Source organism: Melitaea cinxia, chromosome 22 (assembly GCF_905220565.1).
Source record: "Melitaea cinxia chromosome 22, ilMelCinx1.1, whole genome shotgun sequence".
Lineage (NCBI taxonomy): Eukaryota > Metazoa > Arthropoda > Insecta > Lepidoptera > Nymphalidae > Melitaea > Melitaea cinxia.
The window spans coordinates 2134118-2150037 of NC_059415.1; the positions used below are offsets into that span (position 1 = coordinate 2134118).

General features: G+C 33.4%; 1 protein-coding gene across 1 annotated transcript; it reads right to left on the bottom strand.

The window, feature by feature from the left end:
* Positions 1–11479: 11479 nt before the first annotated feature.
* On the bottom strand, positions 11480–12547 carry LOC123664383. The gene has a single exon (XM_045598929.1). It carries the CDS (start codon positions 12545–12547, stop codon positions 11480–11482), a length of 1068 nt encoding a protein of 355 aa, XP_045454885.1.
* Between the last annotated feature and the right edge of the window lie 3373 nt (positions 12548–15920).

The window sequence follows — 15920 nt, forward strand, 5'->3', positions numbered from 1 at the left end:
TTTATAATCACAGCCCATATAAGAATTTAACATTTTCACACATACTTTTTTTTCGTATCCAGCAATAAAACAAGCAAATTTTCGTAGCGAAAAATTACCGCTAGAATAAACATAAGTCCCTCAATCTCAAAACACGTAATCCCGTCGTTTTAATCTCCAACGCTCCATTACCCAGGGTCGGGGTAACCCAAATACAATTTTATGTCATTATTGATTTACCATATAAGTCACCCGTGCGTGGTGTGCCTTCGCTTAATATGATATTCGAATGTCTCTGTACACTCGTCTTCATAAGCTATTCATGGTTGAGATGTTGTCGTTAAAATTGTTATAAATTTCATGAATTCGAGTTTTAAAATATGTTTTTTTTTTCAAAAAGAGTATGTAGTTTTGTATTGTTACTTTAGAAATTATGTTTAAAAAGTAAAAAAAAAGTTATTTGTGAGTTTCGTACGATTACATGCAAAGCAAATAAGTTTTAAGTTAAAATTAATAAAAATATAAAAAAGAAAATACACAGTCCTAAATTTAAAATTTTTAATTTATTGTTTGATAATTGATAGCATAATTTTTATATTGTTAAACGCTTAATTAACTAGAAACTGCTTGAAATATAAACTGCGCGAATGCATTACATCATCGATATACTAGTTTTACCCAAGTTTATGCTCCTACACACATAGTTTTAGAAAACCAAGAATCACTTCAGCCTATCGCAGTCCACTGCTGGACATAGGCCTCCCCAAGTTCGCGCCACACATCCCGGTCTTCCGCAATCCTCATCCAGCATACACCGGCAATCTTACGTAGATCGTCGGTCCAACGGGCCGGAGGACGTCCCACACTGCGTTTGCCAAGACGCGGTCTCCACTCTAGGACCCGTCTACTCCAACGGCCATCGGTCCTGCGACACAGATGACCAGCCCACTGCCACTTCAACTTGCTAATTCTGTGGGCTATGTCGGTTACTTTCGTTCTCTCGCGGATAGTCTCATTTCTAATCCTGTCTTTGAGAGAGACCCCAAGCATAGTCCGTTCCATTGCACGTTGAGCGACTTTAAACTTGTGGACCAGTCCCTTGGTCAGTGTCCACGTCTCGGCTCCGTATGTTAACACAGGCAGGACGCATTGCTCGAAAACTTTTGTCTTCAAGCATTGCGGAATCTTCGAAGTGAAGACTCGACGGAGAAGAATCCTCCTATCGGCCTCCTTCTTGAAGTTGTTGCGGCCTAGTTGGATAGTATGGCCTAGGTAAACATAATCCTGAACAACTTCGAGAAGGGTACCATCGACCGATACCGGTATCGGTATGACTTAGTTGTTAAACCAAGAATATTATTACTTAATGGTACTGCATTCTTAATACTACTATGTTGTGTGTATGAAGTTTAAACTAATAATAAAATAATAATATTTTTTTTATAAATAGCTCAAATTTGTTGCATCATCTCTATACAAATCCAAAGCCGAATATTCTATTTGGCGTGCAGTAACGGTGCAGTAAGAATATGTCGAGATGGTTTCGCCGACCTCTTATATTATGCAGTGCGGAATCCTAAACCGAATAACTATCATTTAATAATTTCAAGCGGGTTAGTGTTGGTCACAAGCCGATCCTGGTTTAGTTAACGGTTTAAGTCACATATTTCGCTGGTTTAATGGTATATTTTGTATGCATGTAATGTATAATAAATTTAATATAATATTTGAAATTTATACGATATTGATTAATTTTAATGGCATTTTAAACCGACTTCAAAATAAGGAGGAGGTTCGTAATTTCACTGTATTTTTTGTGTGTTGCCTCATAGCTTTTACTGGGCATAACAATGTCCATTATACCTTTTCTATTCGAAAGCTGATGCTTGTCATGTGATCCGATTTACTTGAACGAGATCTAATGACCAGTATTTAAGTTTTTTTTATTATTATTATACCACAAAACTGACCAATCGTTTAGTAAAAGCATGCATTACAAAAACAAAAAAAAAACGGGTAACTTAACTATACAAAATCACAAATTAGGAATATAAAAGTACTGATAAGTTAATATAATATGTGTACTTTTACTTGTCGATGTAAGTTTAAGTTATTTTTTTTTTGTCTCCAAAAAAACAATTATTCGAGAAACGTTTTAACTTTCAAATATCCCAATTTCGGAGAAAAATTCTTTTAATTTATATTTAAAGGAAAAATGTTAAAACAAATTCAGAACGCTGCTTTACTGAGGTTTGGTTGATGAGTTATCTTCCTAGAGTAACAATCATCATAAAAAGTTTACGGTAGTAATGGAGATGATGCATATTTTCACTCTCCTAGGCGTAGTGAAGAGACTCAAAATGACAGCCACCTAAACCAGGACAAAGATTGAATGGGCAGTTGAAAATTCCAGTGTTGATTGAACAGTTGCCACTACATCAGAACAGATGTAACAATATAATCATTATAATTGACGTCGAGTCATTAGCATAGATCAAGTTACAAAATTGATTTTTCAGTAATCATCTAGTCATATAACGAACCTTTTATTTCGAAGTCAGTTAAATAAACAAAACATTCTATTAATATTTCTTAACACGCCAGTGTATCGAGAACGACGCGTGACGTGAATCCACTGTCCCGCAATTTGGTACAGATTTTATCAGCACGGTCGCCGTGACAGCACAATTTATGTACCGGGGTCGGACTTATGATACTAAATATATATTGTCTTAATATAAACACGCCTTTTGCGATAAAATAATATGTTATTTTTGTTATAAAATTCTTATGTAACGTCTACGCTTACGCTATATTACAACGTAGTATTTTATATATATTGTATTATATATGTTGTATTTTATATATTTGTATTGGCCATACAGGTGTTTGCCGTGGTCTGGATGTTTTTGTTTAGTCCTTGTGAGTCTCCGCACCGTGCTTCGGAGAGCACGTTAAGCCGTCGGTCCTGGTTGTTATCATATACACCTGATAGCGATCGTTACTCATAGTAGGGAATATATCCGCCAACCCGCATTGGAGCAGCGTGGTGGGTTAAGCTCTGATCCCTCTCCTACATGGGGAAAGATGCTTATGCCCAGTAGTGGGATATTACAGGCTGAAGCGTAATTTTATATAGCCTCTTTCGTGTGATAATTTGTCGGCTATAATATTTCACGCTACGATTCCATAACCATATCAACAAATATCTTTAATTCTATTGAATTATAAAATTTAACAATAACTTGAATTTTATAATTTTTCTACTACTACAGTAAGGAGCTCCATTCTTTCGCTAACAGTAGAGGTCGTGAGTCCCACTAAGGTAGGGATAGTTGTATACTAAAATATTTCTATTCAGATGCAAGTTTCGATTTTACCATATAAACACTAACACTTACCATAAAAATACTTACCATAAAAACACACAGTGTGGGCCTAGCTTTAGCTATTCAGTCATAGAACGAATGTGTAATATGTAATTATGATTTTATTTACTTTAATGATGAATTGAATGAATGATGAATTGAATGAATTAAAAATCACTCTTTTAATTGTTCCTTTTAAGGTTTTTTTCTTCTTTTATCTTTATCGGTTTCCCCGCACTTTAACGATAAATATTAGGATAGTTTTATATCACAAGTTAAATCGTGATACGGAACAGTCAGAACTTTAGCAGAATAAATCATATACGTACCTAAATATATAGTCAAATAATAATAAGTATAGCCACCCTTGCGGTCACCAACCCGCCTGCTCAGCGTGGTGACTATGGACAAAACACATGAGTTCGAACATGGGGATGTCTACGTATGTCCAGCAGTGGACTGCGATAGGCTGAAGTGAGTACTTAAATATAAACGTTTGATTGTTTTAATTATTCCTTTCTTCGAAAATAAAATAAAACAATTTTAAGCGAATATAAATTTCGTGTTTTATTTTTGAAATTTCGCAATGTCGAATACTTTTCAGTTATCATTGTCAGTCCAACAAAGAGTTATTAAAATGCAGGGTATTAATCCGATTAAAATATTCGTACACATACACATAAATGTATGTGTATTTTAGTTAAAGTACACACGTGCGTTTATTATACACTCTGGCAACGTGGTGACGGAATTGCAATTTTTAGGTATTAAATTTTTATTTTTTAATAATTTTTTAAATATTAACTGTGCCCGCGACTTCGTCTGCGTGGAATCTGCTCCTATTGATCTTAGCATGATGATATATAGCCTATATCCTTCCTCGATAAATGGGCTATCTAACACTGAAATAATTTTTCAAATCGGATCAGTAGTTACTGAGAGTTGGCGCGTTCAAACAAACAAACAAACTGTTCAGCTTTATAATATTAGTATAGTTACGTCGTTGGTTTATGCTGTTGAGTATTTCTGTAGCTAGTTATTGAGGTAATACAAACGCCTGAATGTAATTCTTTAAAATAAAGCAAAACTATTAACAATCTGTGGAATACGCCAGAGATCGTGAACGACTGTATACCACGAGCTACTAGTGCATGTTCGCAAATGTTGCGGTTGCTACAAGCCACTGCGCCCTTCGTAGCGCAGCGTAGAACCTAATTATGAAATATGATACTCATTTGTATAAGTATATTGTGGTAATTGTTTTAATATTAGTTTTAATTTTCTTATGTTTCGTTTTTATTCATACTAAAATCATTTTTTCGTTTACTAAAATTATTTTTAAATAGTAACTTTTTAAAGAATGTATTGTATCTCTCTTATAAACGTTAATTTAGCCTATTACTGAGATATTTATAAGATTTTTTTATTTAAATAATAATGAATGATTTAATATCTTAATTGTATACTTTGTTAGCTAGGGTATTTTATAATATTGCTTAATATATTTGATAAAATTAAGACAGAAATCGCTACGTGAGTTAATGACCTTAGTTTTATTTCCTGCGTAATGGCGTAGCTCAGAGGTCTAGCAAAATACGCGTGAACATTGTTTAACAAGCACTTCTACAGAACTTAAAATGTAGACACAAAATAAATTGATCTTTATTTGTTACAACTTAAGCTACTCTTTGCGTAAGCTTAAAACTAATTTATTGTTGATAATCTAGCCGTAATACGACAAGCGATGACTTGCTATGATGTAATGTAATATTAAGAAAAAATAAGTATAAAAGCTTAAAAATAATATATTATGGGAAAATATATTAGCTAACAGGAGTCAGTACGATCGCAGAACTATTAAAACACGCAGTTAGTGCAACCAAAAAATATTCTAAAACTAGCCATAACCGTGCGAATAATTCGCACTAAATAAGTAAAAAATTTACCGACTGTCAATCATGTTGACGTTGTTTCAAAATAAAGGCCGTCAAATATATATATATATATATAATTTCAATAAATAAATAGTTAATTTACAAAAACAAAAACAATAATAATTTTTTTAGTTGTAGATGCCGGTAGAGTAATTAATTATCTATAAAATAATATATAATTTATGTGGAGTAATTGTGATGTTTTTTCTAAAAAGGGAGGCAAACATCTTATCCTTACCGTATTAATATACACGATTTCTTACGTCATGTTACGTATGACTTATGACAATGTTGCATTTCTATATATTATTGACATTATTATTTACATTAAGATTAATCTCTGTCTTAATACCCGCCCTCAAACAAACAACTAAAGTGAGAAGCTACAGGAAATAAAGAAGAAAACAAAAATAAATAGTAAAAACAATATTTGACATTTTTTATATTGTCACCTAAATATAGAAAAAAAAATACAAAGAAATAGGTGTCACATTGCGATGAAAATGCATTTTTTACCGTACATTCAGCACATTATTCAATTGTTCAAATTTTTTAAAATTCAGTTTAGTTTTTTATTTTGAAAATAAAGCTATTATAAATGAGACCATGTTCCATAGTTAAAAGTGCTTAAAGCGGAGTGTTTAATGTACAACGATGTTACATAAACCAAATAGGTGCCTTTACTCAGTGCTACATATTTTTATACGACAAATTGTGGCGCGAAAAACATAACAGACGCCCATGTCCACGAATATGGGCGACATTCAAATTAAAATCTATTTACGTCAGAATAAATTGATATATTTTTTATTTTGTTTATAAAAACATAGTCTTAGTAGGAATCAGGGAAATGGGAATGTAAGCAAACTTTCTTTTTATGAACTACAAAATGTTAATTATTATCATATTGTCATTTATGCTACGACTACGATGTGGACTATGTTACTTCCTGATTCTGCCTGATGTCATTTAAACATTCAACAAAACTGTTCCTCTGTTTGAGATGTCTGACTGTTCTTACAATAAACTAAATAATATCTTTATCTTTATTTCACAAACTTAGAACTGTATTACAATGATAATGTGGCAACAATATCAGAAGTAATGAGATTAGCATCTGTAACCGAACTAGGCATAGCCTGTATCTCGGCTATCAGCACCATTCCCTTCCAGTAATTATTTATTATACCATAATAGGTGCCAGGAAATATATCTCTTATACATTCATTTAATATATACATTAGCTTTAAGTTTGTAAGACGACGATTACATAAACTTCAATTTATTTCATGAATTGTTTTAATATGTGAGTTTGTGAGTGTGTGTATTCCGTGTGTGAGTGTGTGTGTGTGTGTGTGTGTGTGTTGCGTGTGAGAGAGTGTTATGTGTGTCTGTATGTAAGTATGTATTAAGTTTGTTTGTTAGTAAGCTATGTAAACTCTTTTTATAATTTGTATTATTAAGTCAATATTTGCTGCAGTAAATTCTATTAGTCCACAATGTTTTTAATTAGTTTTTACTGTGTTATTTTTAATAGTTTTTCTGTTTCCTCGTAGCTTAAATTTTGTAAGTATTGGTATACTTTTAGTTTACATTGTTTTCTTGTCAAAGGATATATATTTAGTATTTTATTAATCTTATTGTAAAGGTAAGGGCCTAGAAAACTCAAGAATTTTTTAACGAAGTGCGTATTAAATGTAGTTAAATTATCACATACATGATGTTTACGACGTCTTTGCAATAGCAGTGGATTGTAAGACTGTTTGTTGTGTTCATTCAAGACTACTCTTAGTATAAACAGCTGTCTGACTGTCAAAACCCCGCACAACTGAAACAACATAACAGTAGGAAAATGTACCGGCTTAAACATGCTGACTTTCAGAATAGCTCTTTGCGCGACCTCCAGTGCCTTCAGCGTGGTACTGCAGATACCCCCCCATGACGAAATACAGTAGGAAATAAGCGACTGACACAGAGCCTGATATATTTGCTTCAGCAATGATGGGCTTGCTACCTGACGTAGGTTTTTGAAGACATATACTAATTTTCGTACTCTATTACAAAGGATTTTAACGTGTTCTTTAAAATTAAGGTTATTATCTAAAGTAACACCAAGGTATTTTAGGGAATTGACACGTTCAAGAGATGGGCATGCGCAACTATCTTGCAAAATGCATTGGTGTGAGGTAATTTTACGATCGCAAGAAACATAACCCGTCCGTCTAATGCTGAAACAAATATACTTAGTTTTATCTACGTTTAAAGTAAGCATGTTACTCTCCAGCCATCCCTTTGCCCTATCAAACCCATATTGTGCATTAGTAAAGACCTCCTCCCAATTATCACCTTCAAACACCAAAGAAGTATCATCTGCGAAAGAGATAATCTCACCTTTGGTCAGTTTGAGATTAGTGAGCTCATTTATGTACACGAGGAATAGTGTGGGACCCAGTATACTCCCCCGAGGAACGCCATGTGTAACTGGGAGGTGTGTACTTTTATATTGACCAACTCGAACACACTGAGTCCGCCCAGAGAGATAGCTGTCAAAAAGCTTAAGTTGGGTGCCCCTGACACCCAGCGTCTCTAACTTGGTGACTAAGAGGGAGACAGAAATCGTATCAAATGCCTTGGCCAGGTCGAGAAAAATGCTTATACATTTTTTTCCTTTGTCTATTTTATTTTATTTTATTTTTATTTTATTTTATTTTATTTAGGAAACAAACAGTACTATATTACGAAAAAAAAAAAAACATATAAAACTAATACATAAACCAATAAAGTTTCCAATAGTAAACAATTCATTAATAAGCAAAAAAGCACACATTAATCAGAAATAATCGATACACACAGAAATATAAATAATTCAAACAGTAGTAAATTGAATAATTCGGTAAACATGTACGAATAGAAACATTTCATACAATCATCAATTAAATAATAAATAATTAAAACATAATAAAAATTCAGATATATACAACATTAAAAATTAATCATACCAACTATAATACAATTATAATTAACTTAATTTATAACAAAATCAAACCAACCTACTAGAAATTCATGAATTATGTAAATAATTAATGATAAATTAAAAATTAGAAATTTATTGCATATCGTAATTCACTCCTTAAAGATTGCACTGAACAGGTTGCAAAATCAATGTGATGAAAACATTGGTTGTACATTTTACATGCTCTAAAAGTAAAATTATTCTGCGTATATTTGGTCCTAGTTCTAGGCACATAAAATAGGGACTGATTACGTGTATTTATTTTGGGACACCTAAATAATATATGACTAAGTAGATAAGGGGAATCAATAAAATTACGAAGTAACTTAAATAAAAATATTTGGTCTCTCTCCAATCGACGATTCTCTAAAGAAGGAATATACGGGATATCTTGAATATGCGGCGAAGATTTGTAACTTAAAAATTTTATAAATTTATAATTAATTTTTTCCAATTGAGCAACATGACATTTGTAAAATGGATTCCATACAGTTGAGCAGTATTCCAAGATAGATCTTACAAAAGAGTTATAAAGGAGAATAATTGTGCTGACATTTTTAAAATCACGTCCCACTCTCAACACAAAGCCAAGCATTCGGAATGCTTTAGCAGTAACAAAATTAAAATGTGACTTAAAAGTCAATTTGCTATCGATGTAAACACCCAAGTCTCGCACCTCGGTAACTCGTGTTATTGTCTCTTGATTAAGTTGATAATTAAAATTAATTGTGTTAGTCTTACGAGAAAAGGATATCACGTAGCATTTTTTTATGTTTAGATACATAGAATTCACTGAGCAGTAATCGCACAATTTGTTTAAGTCACTCTGAAGTAGTATGCAGTCAGAATTATTAGATACACACCTAAAAATTTTCATGTCATCAGCATAAAGAAGTATATCTGAATTCTCGAAAATTTTATGTATATCATTTATAAAAATATTGAAAAGTAGAGGACCAAGGTGCGAGCCCTGGGGTACACCAGAAGAAACGGGCACAAAAGAGGAAACATGCCCTTTCACTGTCACTGCTTGGCTACGGTTATATAGGTAAGAAGAAAGCCATCGAAGTAGATCGCCATGTATACCGACTCTTTCTAGTTTATTTATCAATATTGCATGTGGTATCTTATCAAATGCCTTAGAATAGTCGGTATACACGACATCCACCTGGTAACCCTGATCCATGGCAATAGAAACGCGATGGACAAACTCACACAAATTACTCTCCGTTGATCTCCCGTCCACAAACCCATGCTGCTGACTCATTAAGAAAGGTCTAAGACTCGGATAAATATTGTCATACACAATTTTCTCAAACAATTTAGCAACAGTAGACAATTTTGAAATCGGTCTGTAATTTTCAACATTATGCCTATCACCAGACTTGTACACAGGAACAACGTAAGATCGTTTCCAAATATCAGGCATGATACCCGATCGTAAAGATATAGAAAACAAAAGCAGAAGCGGATAAGCTAAAGATTTGTGGCACAATTGCAAAAAAATAGGTGGCAAGCCATCCGGTCCCGAACCCTTATCAACATTCAACTGCCTGAGGTATTTCATAACAATATTAACGGAAAGCTCAATACTTCCTAACGACAAATTACTATTAGAAGACACATTACCTTGGGACCCATAAGAACTAGTAATGTTAGGCGGCGCTGAATAGACAGATTTAAAGTGTTCGTTAAAAAATTGACATATTTTACTTGCATCGGAGGTGCACTCATTCTTGAAAAAAACATCTTTAGGTATATTTACTGAAGCCCTTTTAGACCTAATGAAAGCCCAAAAAAATTTACTATTCCTATTAATTTTTAATTCTGATTGATATATATATTTATCATAACACTCAATTTGGACTTGTTTTTGACGGTTTCTCAGATAGCTGAACATGTTGTAGTCAGATGCTCGACCATAGATTTTCCATCGCCTATGACAACGCAACTTATCACATATTATTTTTATTAGACCATTAGAATACCAAAAAGGATACCTTTTATCGCCTTTTAAAGTTTTTATTGGAACATATTGCGAAATTATGGAGTTAATAGTATCATAAAATAAATTAATAGCATCAGAGATATCACCGTTACTAAGCAAATGACACCAATCAATACCAGATATGACTTCATTTATTTCATTATAATTAGCATTTCGAAATAACCGTACCTTACGAGGAGTGGAAAAAGTAGATCTATCATAAGCAATACTTAATTTCACCTTAAGTGTGGGATGATGGACATCTTCCTTTGTAAGAGGAGAATCATTGCGACTCACAACACAGTGAGAGTTGCTAATTACTAAATCCAAATATCGCCCATTTTCATTAGGGACACTGTTAAATTGTTTTAGGTCTGTAATATTTAAGAAACTGAACAAAGAATCAACTCCAGGGTCACTATCATCGAAGTTACACATGCTCATAAATTTCCCATCCCAATCCCAAATACAGTTCGAAATGTTAAAATCTCCAACTATAAAAAAATTATCATCGGGATGCGTCAAAACTTCATTTGTGATATGTTCAAAACAATCACAGAGAGATTCAACATGGAATCTACTGTGAGGAAAATAGCAACAATAAATATGAAGCTGCTTAAGGAGAGGTCCAATTTCCAAAGGAATAGAGACTTTAATTACTTCACCAGCAAAATTCTTCACATCAATTGATACTGACGATCGAACCGGTATATCTGTCTTAACTGCGACTAAGACACCCCCACCCATACTATCACCACGATTTTTATACTCACGATCACGCCGATATACCAAATATCTAGAATCAAACAGTTCTTCGCTGAAAATACCATCACAGAGCCATGTTTCAGTCAAACAGATAAAATCATAATCCACACCCAAGATGCTCCTAAAAAATGAGTTTGTTTTAGTACGTAAGCCGCGGACGTTCTGATACAGAATTGAGAAATTCTTAGCCATTAACAATCAGTTTAAAAATAATCACAAATATAAAGGTCAAAACAAGAGAGAGTCCAATATTGTACTCAAAGAAGAGTATGTCCCAATATATAATAATAATGTACCCAAAACCAAAACGCAAAAACACACGATATACCATGATCAATTTTAACATTAATAATAATAACAATATGAAAGTAAACACAATCAAACACAACATTAAAATTAAAATTAAATAACATAACTATATGTACAATAATCCTCATGCAATTTTGTTTAAATCTTTCAAACTTGTAAAGTGCAAAACTGGACTAGTATCGGAACGACGAGCCATAATACTACAGTTTTTCACCCACACATATTTATAATTCTTATCACTTGCAGCCTTCTTCACTGATTGCAATAACGCTTTATTTGTGCTGGTGAGATGATCGTTGAAGAATATCGAACTGTTACCATCATTAAAACCAATATCAGTACCTCTGAGCTTTAATTTTCTGACAACTGATAAAAATTCATCTTTCTTCCATCGGCATAAAAAACGTACAATAATCGGTTTGGTTTTCTTATTTTCAGACTTTTTAGAGGCCACCCTAGTAACGAAATCGATATCAGTACTCATATTTATTTGTAGATCTGTCTTATTAACTATAGCCTGTAACAGAGAAATAAGATTTTCATTTTTCTTTTCGGGAATTCCATATATTTCTACATTAGACTTACGAGCCCATTGTTCTCGATTATTGTTTTCGGACTCGATTTTTTCAATGGAACTACTCAGTTTACCGATTTCGATACATTTCTTAGATAAAACCTTAATCTCCTCCTGAAAACTATCCGTGCGCTTAACCATTTCTTCGAATTTCGTATTAATATATTCCAAACTTTCTCTAAAATTTTCAAATTCTTTCTTAATTAATTTTATTTCTTCTTTAATTGGATTCATAATAACATTGATTTCCGCTTTAAAACTCGCCAATTCAGTGGATATAACAGATTTAATTACGTCGATAAGCGATGTCCTATCAGTTAAATCCAAGACACAATCATCGTAAACCTCAGACGCGGCGCCTCTACGAGAATTGACATTATCAACATCGTTGCGCAAATGACACATCGATTGCACTCGCACTGGTGTACTATCATTTCTAGCAGATCTTGGCTGAGCCACCGTACATTCCGGACAAATCCAATGTTTTTTTGTATCTGTGGGTAATTCTTTCCGTTTGTCAGATGGATATAGGCATTTGATGTGATAATTATTACTACACTTTGAACACGACAAGCACTCAGAGACACCTGTCGTCAAGTTGCAGCAAGCAAATTTCATTTTGATAAAATATAACTAATATTTAAAAATCTTAAATTCCGAGTGAAGCGGGGTTTGAACTCAGGCTCGTCACAGCGAACGCGACTACAAAAGCAAGACCCCGTGCCGCTAGACCAAACACTCAATATACGATGCGGTCGAATATTGCAACCAATTCAGAGAGGAAGTTTAAAAGCTAGGCGGAATTTTAAAGTCTTTGTTCTTATGTGACAACGGATGATTTAGAGGTCACTAAAAGTCACCGCGTTTACAACTTATTCAATAAAAGTACTATCAAAAACAAAGAAATAATTGAAAATACACATAGAATTTGATTTTGAAACAAGTACTATAATATGAAACACAACACTGTTCGTAATAAACACGTAAAAAAACACTATAAATACAAAGTTTTAAGTAAGTTTGAGACAAAGGATTATTTAGTATGTGTGCGCTCGCGTAACTAGCACCGAACTGAACTGCACCGAACTGTCTAGTTTTGAACTTATAAATTCTACAAGTTTATTGACTGCCTGTTCAGTAGATTTTCCTTGGCTAAAACCATACTGGTTTACCGATAAGATTTTATTTTTTTCAAGATATTTTACTAAACGAATGTTAATGATTTTTTCAAGAATTTTAGATATTGCTGGTAGAATGGAAATCGGCCTGTAGTTATCTATACGACTTCTGTCCCCGTTCTTATAAACTGGAATCACTTCGGATCGCTTTAGGGAATCAGGGAAAACTCCAGATCGCAAACAATCATTGAAGATCTTTTGCAAGGGATATACTAGAATATTTTTGTGCTATTTAAGGAATCCACTGCTTATATTATCACACCCTGGTGCACTATCTGTTTTTAGATCCAATATAATATGTCCAACCTCGTATATATCTGTATCCATTAAAGCAAAGGAGTTTGAAACCTTGCCGTGAGTGCAATAAGTTAATCGTAGATTCCGGGACCTGTTATTTTGTTGACAGATTTTATCAGCTAATGAGCTACCCACGCCTATAAAATAGTTGTTTGCTTCATTTAGCGATTGGATAGGAGAAGATGAGTTATTTAATAGCTCTTTAGGGTGCTGTGTAATTTTTGACGTGTGTGTGATATTTTTGATGACTTTCCATAACTTTTTATTATCTTTCCGTGCTTCTATGATTTGAGATTGTTCGTAATTTATTTTTAATCTTCGCAATAAACTGTTACAGAAATTTCTGTATCGTTTATAAGTTATTTTCAAGACTACGTTGTCTGGGTCAGTGGTAGTTTTTTTGTGTAATCGGTCCCTGTTTCGCATGCATCGTAGTAGTCCAGGTGTAATCCATGGCTTAATGATTTTTTGACGTCTGGAAAGTGTAATAATTTTCGTATTCTTCTCTATAACATTTTGTAAGCATTGTGTTAGGTATTGTAAACTAGTATTAGGGTTATTTGTTTGATAAATGAGATCAAAATTTATTTGTAGTAAGTCATATGCTAATCTTTTATCATCAACTACAGCCTTTGTTTCATTTGCGTATATTCGTTTATTTTTTAAATTTAAACAGAACAAGACGGGGTGGTGGTCAGTAAGTGAGGTGTTTGGGACTATGGTAATGGATGAAACTTTAGTTTTAATAAGGACATGGTCAATGCATGTCTGGTGAGCACTACGTGTAACTAACGTGTGCGCTGGAAGGAGGCCGTGTGAAGCAGCTAATGTTAAATATTGTTCCCCTTCAAACTTAATTTTATCAGAATTAATCGCTATATTCATATCACCTATAACAACGATGTGCTCAAAAAAAGACACAGATTGTAAAGATTTGTCCAATGACATGAGAAACGGCTCCAATTTAGTGTAAGAGGGCGATCTGTATAAGGCAAGTATGGCTACATGTTTTCCTATGGTGGCTAGTAGACAATTACTTTCATGAAACTCTGGTTCTTTTATAGTTACGTCAATAGTATCTTTGTAGTAAATGATTACTCCGTCATTTTGTAAAGGATTTACGTTTGTTGCTGAGTGAGAGTACCCAGGTAAGCTAGGGATCACAGTTGAGTTTTTGAGCCAGCACTCTGTTAAAATGAGTATATCACATTTTAGATTAAGTCGTTGGAGTAAAACTTCTAGGCCGGATAGGTTACAGTTTATGCTACGTATATTTTGTGTCAATATAACTAACTGATCAGAAGAGGAAGTAATGATATTATGACATTCATCAAGCTCCGCGGTTCGTGAGTGTGATACCGATAACTGATCAATATTTTTATGTAAATTCATTATATTATCGAATGTTTGACAAAAACAAAATTGTATTCAAGATTTGTGGACGGTCTAAAGACAACAATAATGGAAAGAGTTTGTGCATGTGTAGAATAGTAGTGTATATGTGTATGTTTGTGATATGAAGTGTATAAGAGTGTTGTTTGAGTAATTATGGTTGGGTAGCAGATTGTATGTATGTCAGTGTTAAGCTTATTTATGGATATCGATAAGAAGTATTTCAATTGATTTTGGTTAGTGCAGGTTAGTGATACGTATAACAAAGAATATGCGATGGACTTGAACTTAAAATTAGCATGCAATCTTATAGTTAAAACAATAATAAAACAATATAAGTATTTAAGGGAAACAGTTAGTCACTGAGGTTTAATATTGTTACGCAATTTCTCCAGATCAGACTCACTATTTATCCGAATATGTGGGGAGTTTTCATTACTTTTCAGATAAACAATACCATTCGCTGTCCAGCAGAAACTATATCCGTGACTGTTACGGAATTGACGGGCTAAATAATATAGTTTCTGGGTTTTACGAGTGAGAGCTTCAGAAATGTATATAGGTTTTTGACTGTAACTTGAATTTAGATGAGTTGTATTCAACTTGCTGCCATTTTGTTTAATTTTGTTGAATTTTTTTACTGAATTTATGACCTTTTCTTTCAGGAGAACCGTGGTGAAATGCCTTTCTTTCTCAAGATACGCTATTTTCGATAAAAAATCATCATATTTATTAGACATATGTTCAATACTTGCTTGCAACTCATTGAAACGCATATTCTGTTCACTAGTGAAAGAGGAAAACATATTTTTTATTAATTCAAAAGTATCGGAGTTTTCCCCGTCATGTTTTCGCTTTTTCCTTTCCGATGCTATCAGGTTGTGAAGATCGGGTTCGGACTCGCATTGATGTAGGGTCAAGGCACTTTTTTTCTTTATTGCCGCACTTTTTACTTCATTACGAGTGTCATCTGTGGGCTTTTGCGGGGCGGGAGAAACTGGTGGAGTACGTTTTAGGGGCATTTTTAGATTTGTTATGCACTAGGATAACAAATAAATACAGTAAACAAATCTTCGGCAATTAGTGTGTGAATACTATCACAACACTATTCTAAATACGTATAT